This window comes from Saimiri boliviensis, chromosome 9, assembly GCF_048565385.1.
Source record: "Saimiri boliviensis isolate mSaiBol1 chromosome 9, mSaiBol1.pri, whole genome shotgun sequence".
In the NCBI taxonomy this organism is placed as follows: Eukaryota; Metazoa; Chordata; class Mammalia; order Primates; family Cebidae; genus Saimiri; species Saimiri boliviensis.
Window position 1 is genome coordinate 83,199,942 of NC_133457.1, and position 14,692 is coordinate 83,214,633.

At 39.9% G+C, this 14,692-nt stretch overlaps 1 protein-coding gene across 4 annotated transcripts in view; it reads right to left on the minus strand.

Moving 5' to 3' along the window:
- Positions 1 to 927: 927 nt before the first annotated feature.
- NDUFAF5 (NADH:ubiquinone oxidoreductase complex assembly factor 5) overlaps positions 928 to 14,692 on the minus strand; it is a 34,890-nt gene continuing 21,125 nt past the window's right edge. For 2 of the 4 annotated variants that reach the window (XM_003933194.4, XM_039479634.2), the window contains 4 exons: positions 12,218 to 12,278; positions 4,079 to 4,162; positions 3,324 to 3,406; positions 928 to 3,154 (listed from right to left, as the gene is read on the minus strand). In XM_003933194.4, coding sequence (XP_003933243.3) covers positions 3,068 to 3,154; positions 3,324 to 3,406; positions 4,079 to 4,162; positions 12,218 to 12,278 — 315 coding nt within the window. In that variant the 3' untranslated portion in view covers positions 928 to 3,067. Of the gene's footprint in view, positions 3,155 to 3,323; positions 3,407 to 4,073; positions 4,163 to 6,416; positions 6,514 to 7,653; positions 7,907 to 12,217; positions 12,279 to 14,692 lie in introns of those variants that run through there. The other 2 variants (XR_012519293.1, XM_074406230.1) reach the window with 2 other exon arrangements.

The window sequence follows — 14,692 nt, forward strand, 5'->3', positions numbered from 1 at the left end:
ACAGTCGCAGCCAACAGATGTCACAGTGTGTACATACTAGAGCCCTGTCAGACTGATAACTATAAAAGCAGAGAATAGTTGGATGCCTGGCACATGAAACTCAATGAAGATCTGTTAAAGGAACCAATAAAGCTCATGATTTTATTCCAAAGGAGAGTCTTTCTCCCAGAACCTAGTTCCTCATTCCTACCTTATTACACGAGTCCTAGAAATCTTTCAGTATGAATTCTAATCTTATAGCAGACCAGAGAAGAAATAGGTCAAGAAAGTTCATTTTGGTCAAGGTGTTGAGATTGACAACTGACAGCAAATAAGGGAAGTATTGTAAGAGACACAAAACAAACCACAGCCTTCTTGGGGCCAGTCTGGGAACAAGTAATATGGTACAACTTGAGTTTATATAGTAACTGTGGAGTTAGCAAGAAATGGTTATTGGCCAGGCATGGTGGCTCACACCTGCAGTCCCAGCACTCTGGGAGGCTGAGGTGGGCAGATCAAGAGGTCAAGAGATCAAGACCATCCTGGCCAACATGGTGAAACCCTGTCTCTACTAAAAATACAAAAATTAGATGGGCATGGTGCTGCGCACCTGTAGTCCCAGCTACTCAGGAAGCTGAGGCGGGGGGGAATCGTTTGAACCTGGGAGGCAGAGGTTGCAGTGAGCTGAGATAGCGCCTCTGTACTCTAGCCTGGTGACAGAGAAAGACTTGTCTCAAAAAAATCCCACCTGAAATGGTTATGGTTTTTTATCTCATATACCATTTAAGAATGTAACATATTTTGAAAATTTTTTGATAGAGACTTTTTTAAAGTTTCATTGCTTAAAAGGATGAGCTCTTAATCATTTGGAAAATGTGGTTATTCAGGAAAATCAATTTCCTGAGGGCTCCAAACAATAAAAGCTTGATAGCATACTTTGAACAGATATTAACTTAAAAAGTTTTACTAGTGTCATACACACTAAAATAAATATTTTCACTATAGTCACTTACATTAAACAATAAAGGTCCTCAATTAGCTGTGTTAATTTTTCTTTCCTTAATTTTTTTTTAAACAAATGGAGTTTTTGAGGTAGCCAGTGTAGAGTAATCCTCAGTTCCAGCCCACCATCCACATATAACTCTGTTGACTTTAAATAAGCAGAAGTAATATCCTTGCTTGGAAAATTCAAAATTTATAGGAAGTTTAAAATGTGAGAAGTATAAGTCTCCCTCCTAGTTTCTATACCCCAGACAGATATTCAAACAGAATGACACAGACACGCTGAGTTCCTCAGTCCCCTTCCTCAGCAACAGCCACTTTTAACACTTTCAGATGTGTTCTTCAAAAACAAATATTACTGCATATGAATACATGTCCTTTTGGAAATATAGACCCCTGAAATTTACCCATTCCTCCATCATCAGTTTGCACTTTAATACACAGGGTTTTTGGTGGATTTTTCTTAAGATGAGGTCTCCTCTTTTGCCCAGGCTGGAGAGCAGTGGCACAGATAGCTCACTGCAGCCTTGAACTCCTGGGCTCGAGTGATCCTCCTGCCTCAGCCTCCCAAGTAGGGACTACAGGCATGTGCCATTGTGGCTGGCTAGCACAGTTTTTTGTTGTTGTTCTCTCTCTTCAAGTTCTGAAAATTAAGCTAAAACAAACAAACAAACAAACAAACAAGAACAAAAAGCAAACCTCCCCAAATTTTACTTCACAAGTTCTTAAACTTTGTGTTAACATAGAACAAAAAAGCTACCAAGAGTATCCCAATTCCAAATATCGATGATTTTTCCAACTGAAGAGAATAGTTTCTTTTGTTCCTACAAAAATCTTGGTTTTTAACTATAATGTAGTCTTTCAAAGGGCATGTTTTTCATATAATCAGTTCAACTCAAAATGTAACTGAATATCTACTATGTGCAAAGCACCACGTACTGTGTACAGGTTAAGACACAGTCCCGACCCATGAAGAGCTTGCTGTTCATACAGTAAAGGAAGGAAGGAAGGTGGAAGAGAGAGGGACTGAGAGGAGACAGAAGGAAATGCTATCATAAATCACTGAGGCGAAGAATGAGGCTGGGGCTGTGCCCAGGTTAAATGGAAAAGACAGCAAACAGCTAATGAGAAACAACACATTTAGTGCGCACTCCTGCTTCCTTCTTACCACCCTCTATGTTCTTCCCACCTATCCTAACCTGTCTGAGCTTGACTATCTCCAAGGGATTTTGAACAATCCTCAACAAAAATGGGATGGTGAACTTGGATTAGGATTGTAAGTCCTGAACTTACAAAGGAAAGCCTAACAATAAATTGATGACTGTGCAGAGACTTTTACATGTGATTTTGCTTCTGTAATTCTTTAAAATGTTTTCTTCTTACCCAAGGTAGGGTGAGGTGTAAAACCATGGTGGTCTCACACAGACCAGGTAGGTAAAAAAGAAATAAGGTTAAATTCAGATGCTTTAAAAAAAGAGTTGAGGAAGGATTTAATAAAGATACATGCTCTTCTAAATTCTAAAACCACATAACTCTGGAGAAGGTGCATGTTCTTCTGTTTCTCTTCAAGGCAAAGAAAACAGTATAACAAAATTTTCCCTTATGTACTTTACAATAGTAATAAAAAAAAATCTGTGTTTTCATTCTAAATGAGCCAGAACTCTAAAGAACCTACCAACTTTTTTCTCCTCTCATCTCCACGGCTGTGGTCCTCTCACAGAAGTAATGAAAAAACACCAGAAGGAGAAAAAGGTACAAAATGTCAGCATGAGTAAAGTTTCCCATCAAGTCAGGTATTTACACATATGAACATTATTTGCAAATATTTTAGGGAAATATTTTCTTTGCTTTTAGGCTGAATCTGCAAAGACACTCAAGTCCTAGGCAGCAGTATCCTTATGAAAATAGAGACAATATGAAACTGAAATGTTTACTATAGATGTGTTATTAGGTTTTCCTAATTATATGGAAAGTCTATTAGTAAATAGCTTAAGAGTGCTTCTTGCTTCAAAATATAGTAATTTTAAATGTGAAAGCTATCCATTTCTGAAGAAAATTCTGGACGACATTAACATTGAGTAAACATTTATTGTGATTTCTCCCCCTCTGGTATGTTTATTTTTCCTAGCTCACCAAATGACACAGTTGCGGAACCTCTTTTAGCTGGTCTTGCCTGAAAATAATAAAGATTAAAGATATTAGAAATATAGAGATAATACACAGCCACAATTAAAGCCCTTAATGCTGTCTTACAAGTTAGTATTTACCCCCTCCCCCAAGTTAGTAAACAAAAATCTGAACATGAACCCACTAAGAAAAATGATCCATCTCGATAACATTACCTGTGACTCATGGTATTTCCATCCTATCATGTAATAGATCTGATATGTGGCAGGTACTGAACCATCCTCATTTCTATACATTTCTAAAAAGACAAATAATGGTTAAAGTCTGAAAAAATGCAAGAAGGAAAAAATTTCTGATCAACAAGTCATGTTCTTCAAAAAGAAATGGGTAGCAGGATACTTGTAAGATTGTGAGAAGGCCTTCCATGAAAAATTCTTAATACAGAGGGTAAGGAGATAGAAAAGCCTGCCTGGAAAAAGAGCTTCAGGATCTATGTTTTGACAGCAAGGCCATGAAGTCTGAGGGAGCCTTAATGGGAATGGAAAATGCATTGGCAATGTGAAGGAGCTTCAGGATCTGTATTTTGACAGCAAGGCCATGAAGTCTGAAGGAGCCTTAATGGGAATGGAAAATGCATTGGCAATGTGAAGGAGCTTCAGGATCTGTATTTTGACAGCAAGGCCATGAAGTCTGAGGGAGCCTTAATGGGAATGGAAAATGCATTGGCAATGTGAAGGAGCTTCAGGATCTGTATATTGACAGCAAGGCCATGAAGTCTGAAGGAGCCTTAATGGGAATGGAAAATGCATTGGCAATGTGAAGGAGCTTCAGGATCTGTATTTTGACAGCAAGGCCATGAAGTCTGAGGGAGCCTTAATCGGAATGGAAAATGCACTGGCAATGCAAAGGGAATCAACATGATACAGCACAGTGCTTTGGTGAGGGGGGTGGAAAGAGTGGTTGTCCTTACCTCTGTATACCGCTGCAGCTGCCAGCATTGTGTTTCGATGCAGCAGGGCTTTTCTATTCCAAGAACAGTTACTCTCACCCATACCTAAAAATACACACTACAAGTAGTTTGACATAATACAGCAAATACCCAGAACAGCTCAATATTACAGACTTATTCCCATCTCATCCAACAGTATACCTGTTCTCCTTCTCTAAGAGTCATGTAAAATAGCCTACATCTCATTTCACTTTCAGATAATAGCAGGCTTCTTATTGACTTTAAAAACTACTTGAAACTTCTTAAATATTAAGACAAGCAAGTGAAATTTCAGGAGGCAGCCCCACAATGCTTTACTTGCCAACAATGGTCTAAAGTAAGCCAGCTGGGCAAAAGCCAGGTGATTGCCACCCCAGGTGAGTTGAAGAACTTTACCAAGGATGTCACAACTCATGCTCCTTTTAGCTGCTCTTTGGAGAAGGGCAGGCCAGTGTCACAATACCTCACTCCTAAGCCATAACAAGTATGATTGTGAAACTTGGAAGATGGCTTTGAGACTCATTAGATAGTACCAAAGCTACTATGTGTTCTCAGATTTTACAGTATTTTACTAATCCCACATTAGGAACGAATTATGTGCATTCTTTTAGAGGTACTTTTCTTAATGTTTAGAAAATTTTAGACTTCTTTCCTTCAAGTTGATGGTGAAAAGCTAGGATAAGCATTATTTTTCATTTACGATTAATGTTGTATATTTGTCTTCTCTTTATACAAATACTTAAAATTACTTTGAGCACATTTTAGGCCAGTCTGCAAAATTAAAAGAATTTCAGAAGTAAAAATCCTTTATATGTATTCTCTATATTAAACTATAATACATGATCAAATGTTATTTTCTTGGTTTTTTCTTCTACTTTCACAAATCAAGAAATGAATAAATTAACCAGTATCAGTATTCTTTCAGAGTTTAAAAGTAATAATCTGGCCGGGCGCGGTGGCTCAAGCCTGTAATCCCAGCACTTTGGGAGGCTGAGGCGGGTGGATCACGAGGTCGAGAGATCGAGACCATCCTGGTCAACATGGTGAAACCCCGTCTCTACTAAAAATACAAAAAATTAGCTGGGCATGGTGGCATGTGCCTGTAGTCCCAGCTACTCGGGAGGCTGAGGCAGGAGAATTGCCTGAACCCAGGAGGCGGAGGTTGCAGTGAGCCGAGATCGTGCCATTGCACTCCAGCCTGGGTAACAAGAGCGACACCCTGTCTCAAAAAAAAAAAAAAAAAAAAAAGTAATAATCTACCAAATTTTCAGTGGTCTTATTAAAAACAATCAACAAATTAGCTGCACCTAAACTTTTTTCTTCTCTTCAATCCCAAAGGATTTCTACTATTCCCTAAAATAATGAATCTCTGCTACTAAATCCTGTAAGTGTAACAGCCCCAATTCATGAAGAACGACAGACACAAACTAGCAGGTTAATCATCATCAAGAAAAAGGAGGATCATACTCTTGCTGTCATGAAGCAGCTGAATGGCCTTGGGCCAATCATCTGTGGTCTTCAAAGTGACCAGGCTAGATGCTCCATAAAGGCTTCTAGTGGTCACATTTTAACCATATCAAGTGATCAGAGGTAAAGTGGGACTTGCACTGGAAGGGTCTGTTGCTCAGGTATGGTGCTTTCATTTCCGCTCAACTTCTTGCTGCTATGGCTTAATTATGCATTAGTTATGGACAACACCAGTAGAAAAGAGATTTGCTTTTTTAGACATAAATATGTGATGTACTAGAAATTCTAAAATGCCTTCTAAACAATCAGTATTAGGATACACTAATTAAGATTCGTAGGCATAACACTCTCTGAAGCTCTGACCTACATCAGCCACACAGAAATTCAAGAGCACTACTGCAGAGCACAGGGGGGAACTGTGCAGGGCTCCAACCTTCCCTCACAAGCCACTCACACTGCCACACCGAACCTCCCTTCTCCTTGCGGAAGCAGCGTGAGGTGGTGGAAAGAGTCTGGACTTTGGGATCATACTCCTAGTTTTAACTTACATAACTTGGGGCAAAGTCATTCAACCTCTATCAAATTCCAGTTCCGCCATCTTCAAAAGAATAATAGTCCTAATGCATCATGGGGGACCTCTACTAAAGACCACCTGGGAAAAACTGAAACTTTGGGACTTCTGACTCACCCTGGGCTTTGAGATGACAGAAAAATCTGGCTAGCAGGTTAACTGTTTAAGACTCTCACAGTGTTTTTAAGGTGAAGTTCAACTGCTTATTTAAAATAAACCTAATTTATTACAGTCTACTAAAAACAATACTGAGTATTGTTTTAAAAAAGTAACTGAACTTACCTTAAGACCACTGTGAAAGCCTTGAAAATTTCTCACGCATTCATCAGCTGATATGCAGCTTGTTTTGTAAAATTAGGTCAAGATTCTGGACTTTTTTCTGTAAATTAATAATAGCAGCTTAAATGAGACACACCACAACCATTAAGAAAAAAAATATACCGCAAATGTAAAATACCAGAAACAAATTTGGAAGTAATACGATCTTCTAGTTGGCAGAACAGCACACCTGAAAGTCTCCCAGGGTCTCCCTGCCTTCATCATCCCCTGACTATTCATTCCATCTCATCTGCCTCTAACTTTTTCCATGGTAGAACGGGTAAGATCTCAGCATACAAATCAGGCTGCTTGACCAGGTTTAAATCCTGGCTCTGCTACTCACTAACTATATCATCTGGTTTCCTCATACATTAAAAAAAAAAAAAAAAAAAAAAAAAAAAACCACATTAACCATGTTTGTTCTAGTCTTATCTTCCTCATAAACTATGCCTTATAAACAATGCTGAAAGGTAAGCTTTCTAACACACACAAATCTATCTCCTATGCTAATCTGAAAAAAATTCAGAAGCCTCTGATCCTTTATCATTTCCCATCATCTCCCCATTCTACATACTCAAGGAATACTTGATTACAGTTTCTTAATCAGGAGAGTGAAACATGTGTATATCCTGTTCTACTGCCATGTGGAATACAATGTTAGCTCCCCTAAACCTCTACCCACCCTTTCACTCTCCTGGCAAATTCATTTTTGCTTAGGTGCTGCCTCTTTTGCAAAAGATTCCTGACCCCTAAGCAGATTTAGGGCCTTTTCCTCCTCAGTTTCTCCTTGTGCTTTATAATAAATGACTTCATTTTACAGTTGAATGCATGAGTCTGTCTGTCTCTATCTTTGTGTGTTTCTTTCTCCCTACTACAATATAAGCTCCCTGAGATCAAGAACTATGTATTTCCACCATTGGCTCAGTGGTTGGCACATGGGTAGGTGCTCAATAAGTAAGTGAATGTGTATAAAACCAACCTGTTAATGATTATATCTATTTTGTTAAGTATCATTTTATAAGTTTAAATAACTCCTCTTAATATTCCTAAGGATAAGATACATCAAAAACTAAAACATCTGATTTCTGTAACAAACATTAGAGTGAAAAAGAGAAGTACTAGCAATGCATCTGAAAGTTAAGTATTAGGCCATAGTTACTGGAAATATATGGTCTATTTAAAACCTTTAGGAGACTCACACCTGTAATCCCAGCACTTTGGGAGGCCAAGATGGGCTGATTGAGGTCAGGAGTTCGAGACCAGCCTGGCCAACGTGGTGAAACCCTGTCTCTACTAAAAATACAAAAATTAGCCAAGCATGGTGGTGCATGCCTGTAATCATAGCTACTTGGGAGGCTGAAGGAGGAGAATCACTTGAATCCAGAAGGTGGAGGTTGCAGTGAGCCGAGATCACACCATTGCACTCCAGCCTGGGTGACAGAGTGAGACTCCATCTGAAAACACAAAACAAAACAACAACAACAACGAAACCTTCAGGAGAAGAGGGGGTTATCAATTTGAAAGGAGCACAAGGCTACCTTCTGGAGGACTGAAAATATTCAATATTTTGGTCAGGATGGTGATTAAAATACAAGCAGCTGTACCTTTAAGATTAATATCTTTCACTGAACATATGTGTTAACCTGAATTTAAAGAACCACATACATATCAAATACGCAGTATAGGACTCTGAATTCAAATTGTTAAGTACAGATTCAGTGTGACCATGGACAAGATATTTAACTTCTCAAGGTCTTGATTTGCTCACCTGTAAAATTAGGGTATTAGAAAAACCTCAGAGAATTATACTGAGCACAGAGTAAGCACTGTACATATTTTTTAATCAGTGGGAAGTAATTTTTTCCAATGGAGAGGTCTAATTTCTAGTATTTTTCTTTTTCATGAAATGAATCATGAACACAGATTCTATGGTTGCACAAAAAGAAATGGTGTATTTGAAAAATAAATTTATCATTAGAGCCTGAGTGATAAATCATTAGCCCGCCATCATCTCTCAAGCCTTTGGATAAAGGGACTCCTTGATTACATCAGGGTGAGGTAAGTCCTTGGGGTAGTGCTGGGGAAGGCGTGTGTGTGATCCTCTTATTGATCCTCTGTCATCTTGGTCATGCATGCCATAGGCTACCAATCCCTCTATTAATGAATAAAAAGTGATGGCAGTGCTAAGATTTCAGCTAAACATCTTTCTGTTTGCAGAGTCGACAGAAGCTCCATACTCAGAAGGCTGCACAATAGGTAAAATGAACCTTGTTACAGATGGGCAACTAAAAGAAGGAACACAGTCAGTTCAGACAGTGCCAGGGCAGAGTCAAGAAGCATGAGTTTGGCATCTAATTCTGCCACGTAACAGGCAACTATTCTCTTTGGCCTTAATTTTTTTCACTTGTAACACAAGGAAGCAAGTATAACAATGCTCGCAAAAGACTATAAATCTGTAAGTAGAGACTAGATACTTATTTGTGTAGTCCTCTTTCTTTAAATCATCTTACAATTTTTCAGGATCCAGATGAAGGCTACTCTAGGTAAATGTAGTTCTGGATTCACAGAACATACCTTTAACCCCTTTAGCTTCCCCCATTCATCAAAACTATTTTTGACATTACTATATATATATAAAAGAACCACCTCACAAATTCCCACAAAGGAGGCAAGTTGAAGCTCTTCCTCTCTCTCTTTTTTTTTTGACATGAAGTCAAAAAAACTTGAACCTCCCAGGTTCAAGCAATTCTCCTGCCTCAGCCTCCCAAGTAGCTGGGATTACAGGTGCCTGCCACCACACCCAGCTAATTTTTGTATTTTTAGTAGAGACGGGGGTTTCACCATGTTGGCCAGGCTGGTCTCGAATTCCTGACCTTGTGATCTGCCTGCCTCTGCCTGCTGGGATTTCAGGCCTCAGCCACCACGCCCGGCCTAAGTTGAAGCTCTCTTTTGAGGAAATTGCTTCTCTAGCATCCCTTTCAAGTAACAGATGTTTATTTTTGCATATTTTACCTCTTTCAGAGTTGGGTCTGTGTCCTTCTTATTCCCTGAAGTCTGTTCCAGACCATTACTTCCCCACCCTGTTAAACACCTTCACCCTGCTGATGCCTCACATTATAAGGCTGTAATCTTCTAATTCCTGCTTGCTGTCTGACATTAGGCTAGTCACTCACCTCATTCATTGAAAGGTTTGGCACTTGGCTCAGTTTTCCTCTATACTCCCAGTACTGCCACCATCCTGGGTGACTTCATGTTAATAATCATCAAGTCTAGACTTTAAAACCTCATCTCTAATCAATCATCCATCACTCTATCTCTGCCTTGACATCTGAGACATGTCCCAGGCCTAGTTATCACTTACAATAGCTTTACTTCCAAAATCATCAAGCATCTCATTTTCTGACCATATCCTCCTGCCCCTCCAGTGTGTCCCATGACCATGCCCTGACCGCCTTGGAATCACCTGTGCACAGCTCCTCTTCTTCCTCCCAATTTATCAGCTCACTCTTTTTTGTTCCCACTTCCCTTTTCTTCCAGCTTAGATTCTTTAACCTGTTATTTCAATTACACTCCTAGAATTGTCTTTTGCCTTTGTCTTTTTGTCATTTTTAACCAGCAAACCCCCAACCCAAACTAATTCAACTATCTGATTTCTGTGCCTGGTCCTGAGCTGCCCACTAATACTGATGGTCAGTTCACCTTCTCATTTCCTGTAATGACTATTTCAAATGGATCCATTCACTTCTCAAACCTCTGACTTTTTAATTCTTAGCATATATATTACTTCCTGTTTGACAAAAAAATAGACCCACTGGATGGGAACTTCTTGCTGTCAAACATAAATGCCTACATCCACTGGCACTACCTCTTCTCCTTTCCTGCTATAACTCTGCCTCTCCCCTTAGCAAGGTCAACTCCTCCACTGGCCTTTGTATCATACCCTTCCCACCTTCTCTGTCATCATCATTTTTTTTTCTCTCTCTCTCTTCTAGAGTCACCTCTTCTAGGAAAGCACTTGGATTCTTCCAGTCAGCAGTTAAATAAATTCAAGTCTTAGAGAAAAAAAAACAACCTCATTCCAACTCCTATTCCTCTCCTCTCTTCTGACACCTGTCACCTTTCCACCCTTCACCTCTTCTTCACCACCAGACTTCTTGAAAGAACAGCATATATTTGCTGTTCCTCACCTTCCACTTACTCCTCAACCTACTCCCTTCTACTCTCCTCACTCCAACGAAAGAGCTCTCATCAGGGTCACCAATAACCTTCTTGCTCCAAATCTTGTGGACTTCCTTTTCAGTTCATAGTTTGCTTTTACTGCTGCTAAGTGCTTGCTTTGTTTTGAAACACTCTTTCTTTCCTTTGGTTCGGGCAAATCTACACTTTTCAGTTTTCTCTTAAACACCTTGCTGGCTACTCCTTTTCAGTCTCCCTGTACGCTCAGCCATCGTCTGCTAAAGGATCAATAGCAAGCCACTTTCTCTGCTCACTGCATGTTTTTATTGTAGGCAAATGCTCTGAATGCCACCTGTTCACAAATGTCACCCAACTTTTTAACCAAGCCAGTCACTTCCTCTGAGCTACCTACCCACATACTCAACTGCCTGCTTGACATCACCTCAGGTATTTCAAAAGCACTTCAAACCTGGTGTATCCAAATGTGAACTCAAGGGCTATACCTGCCTACACTTGGTATTATTCTATTGTTTCCTCTATCAATGAAGGACATTATCTCTTTTTGTGAGCCAGAAATTCAGCAATTACACTTCAAATGTCTTTCTCCTTCATCTGCCCACATCCAATCCACCAGAGGAACTGTTAAATTTCCCTCCCAAACGTGTCTGGGATGCATCTGCTTCTCTTTATCTCCATTGCCACCACTTTCGAACAAACCAGCATCGTCTCACAGTAAGCTTTACCGAAATAAATCTCACGACTCGTTTATCTGTCAATATAGTTGTCTCAAACTACAAGTCTGATATTGTTACCTCTCTAAGATACCTCAAGGGGCATTTTAAGATAAGGGCAAACAATTGTAACAAGGCCCATAAAGGGCTCCTGTATTTGATCTCTGAGTCACACTGACCCACCAAGGTCTTCGCTTAACTTTCTCCTTCTCACTCAGTGTACCCCAGCCAAGATGCCCTTCTTTCCGTTCTTGCTATTTTCATTCTCACAGGAGGGCCTTTGCATTTGCTGTTCTCCTTGCCTTGGACTCACTAGCCTACTCTATGTCTACCTAGCTAATACATCTCCATTTTTTTTTAGAGCATAGCTCAATTGCCTCTCCCTCAGATAAGACTTCTTTGAGTCTCCCAGACTGGGATTTTCCCCTGACGAACCCTACTCTTAAACCAAGCAACTACCTTCTTTCTTGAGCCTGGATGTCAGCTGCCAACTGTGGCTGAAGGAAGTCACCAATGTGTTCTATCATCCTAAGTGCACCCTTCAAAAAAACTCTCAGCATCCTTTTACAAGCAGCTGTAGCACTCACTATATGCGCCTCTACTTCATGGCACTGACCACAGTTCTAATTTAACACTTAGCTTTGTGACAGCTGCCTGGTGCCTGCCTCTTCCATTTTATATCAGAAGCTCCATGAAGACAGTCTGCTTTCTCCTCAACAATGGATCCCTAGTGCTTAGCCCAGTGCCTGCCAAAGACCTGGCTCTCAAAATTTCTCTCTCAAATGGAGTTGAAAAATTGTTATTTTTTTTTTGCCTACCTTTCCCAATGGAGTCTAAAAATTCCTTAAAGTGCCTTACCTTGTAAATCTTCCATCAATTCAAACATTCCAGGATAGTTAACTTGAATTTCATCAGTGTCCTATTTAAAAAGATAAAGAAATACTCATTTGACGTTTGTCATACAAAATTCTAGATTTAAAAAGGGGCTGCAGAGATTACCCAGACCAATCTCCCAGGCTACGCAAAAAATCTTTATGATGTTCTTCATAGATGTCATCTGGCTTATGCTTGATTTATGAAAGTCTCTAACTGCTGATTAAATATCCTCAAGTGTGAGAGAAATCGTCCTAAAACTCTATCATTGGTTCTAGTTCTCTCCTTGGGAACCACACAGAATAAGAGATTAAGGGTATTCTGTACCCTACAAACCATTGCCCTCTTCTCCAAGTCTTTGAAAACCTTCAGGACACCAAAATCTATAGATCCTTACATGTTCTGACTACATGTCCCTGGACAGTGTCAATATCAATCTTTCCTAAAATGGGGCACCGAGAATCAAAATATTTCATCTAGTAATGCAGTTAATAGGCTTGTTTGGGAAAAGAGCACATTGCTGGTACATGTGGAGTTTGTTTCTCAGATGAAAAATTGGGCAATGACTTCCTCTTCTTTCTGAATCCTGACACAGGACTTCACTGGTGGTACAGTGGCAGAGACCACATATGCTCTCCAAATACCCAGGTGCTCCTTGACACTTCCCAGTCTCAAACACATATTTGTTTTTATTGCATTTTAGGTTTTGGGGTACATGTGAAGAACATGCAAGATTGTTGCATAGGTACACACGTGGCAGTGTGATTTGCTGCCTTCCTCCCCTTCACCTATATCTGGCATTTCTCCCCATGCTATCTCTACCCAACTCCCCACCCCCCACTGTCCCTCCCCTATTTCCCCCCAACAAACCCCAGTGTGTGATGCTCCCCTCCCTGTGTCCATGTGTTCTCATTGTTCAACATCTGCCTATGAGTGAGAACATGCGGTGTTTGATTTTCTGCTCTTGTGTCAGTTTGCTGAGAATGATGGTTTCCAGGTTCACCCATGTCCCTACAAAGGACATGAACTCATCATTTTTGATGGCTGCATAATATTCTGTGGTGTATATATGCCACATTTTCCCCGTCCAGTCTATCATCAATGGGCATTTGGGTTGGTTCCAGGTCTTTGCTATTGTAAACTGTCAAACACGTATTTCTTTTGGCCAAAGAAAGGAGAGGCAAGACGGTTAAGAGCTAGAGCCTTTTCTAGGCCATCTCTTTTGCTCTGGTGACCTTACAGAACACAAGACCAGATGGCACAGCTACAAGACGGAGATGGGCTCTCCCACCAGCATGCAGCTGTGAAGTGATAAAATTTTATTGTGTTAGGCACTGAAAGTAGGAGTTTGTTCTGACTGGAAACTAGCCTAAAATAATTTTTTTTTTTTTTTTTTTGAGACAGTCTTGCTCTGTTGCCCAGGCTGGAATGCAGTGAGGTGATCTCGGCTCATTGCAGCCTCTGCCTCCTGGGTTCAAGCACTTCTTGTGCCTGAGCCTCCCCAGTAGCTGAGATTACAAGCACATACCATCACATCCAGCTAATTTTTGTATTTTGAGTAGAGATGGGGTTTCACCATATTGGCCAAGCTGATCTTGAACTGCTGACCTCAAGTGGTCTGCCCACCTTGGCCTCCCAAAGTGCTGGAATTCCAAGCATGAGCCATGATGCCAGGCAGGAAACTAACTAAAATAAATCTAAATATCATTAATAGAGGACTGGTTAAACAAATTTAAAAATATGTACTCTATAAGATACTGTACAGTTCTTAAACAATAAGGTAGATATATGTCTGTAGGAAAAAATCTCCAAGATATGTTACTGACTAAAAAAAAAAAAAGAGAGAAGAGTACATGTAATATTGTGTAAGTGGGTTTAAATGATGTAACTGTATTCTATGGGTCTATGAAAAAAATTGTTCTGAAAGGATATCTAAAACACAGCTAACAGATCTTTGGGGAAAGGGACCAGGGTACTAGAAGTCAGGAGAAGCACCAGGCATGATGGCTCATGTCTGTAATCCCAGCACTTTGAGAAGCCAAGTTGGCTGGATCACCTCAGGTCAAGAGTTTTGAGACAAGCTTGGCCAACATGGCAAAACCCTGTCTTTACTAAAAATATAAAAATTAGCTGGGTGTGATGGCGCATGCCTCTAGTTCCAGCTACTTGGGAGGCTGAGGCATGAGAATCACTTGAACTTGGGAGGTGGACATTGCAGTAAGCAGAGATCTCACCATTGGACTGTAGCCTGGGCAACAGAGTGAGATCCTCTCTCAAAAAAAAAAAAAAAAAAAAAAAAAAAAAAAAAAAAAAGAAAGAAAAAGAAGTCAGAAGGAGGAAACTTCGTTTCACTTTACACCTCACTGTATCATTCTTTCTCTGCATGTATCCTTTCTTTCTAAAAAAAAAAAAAAAAAAAAAAAATATATATATATATATATATATATATATATATATATA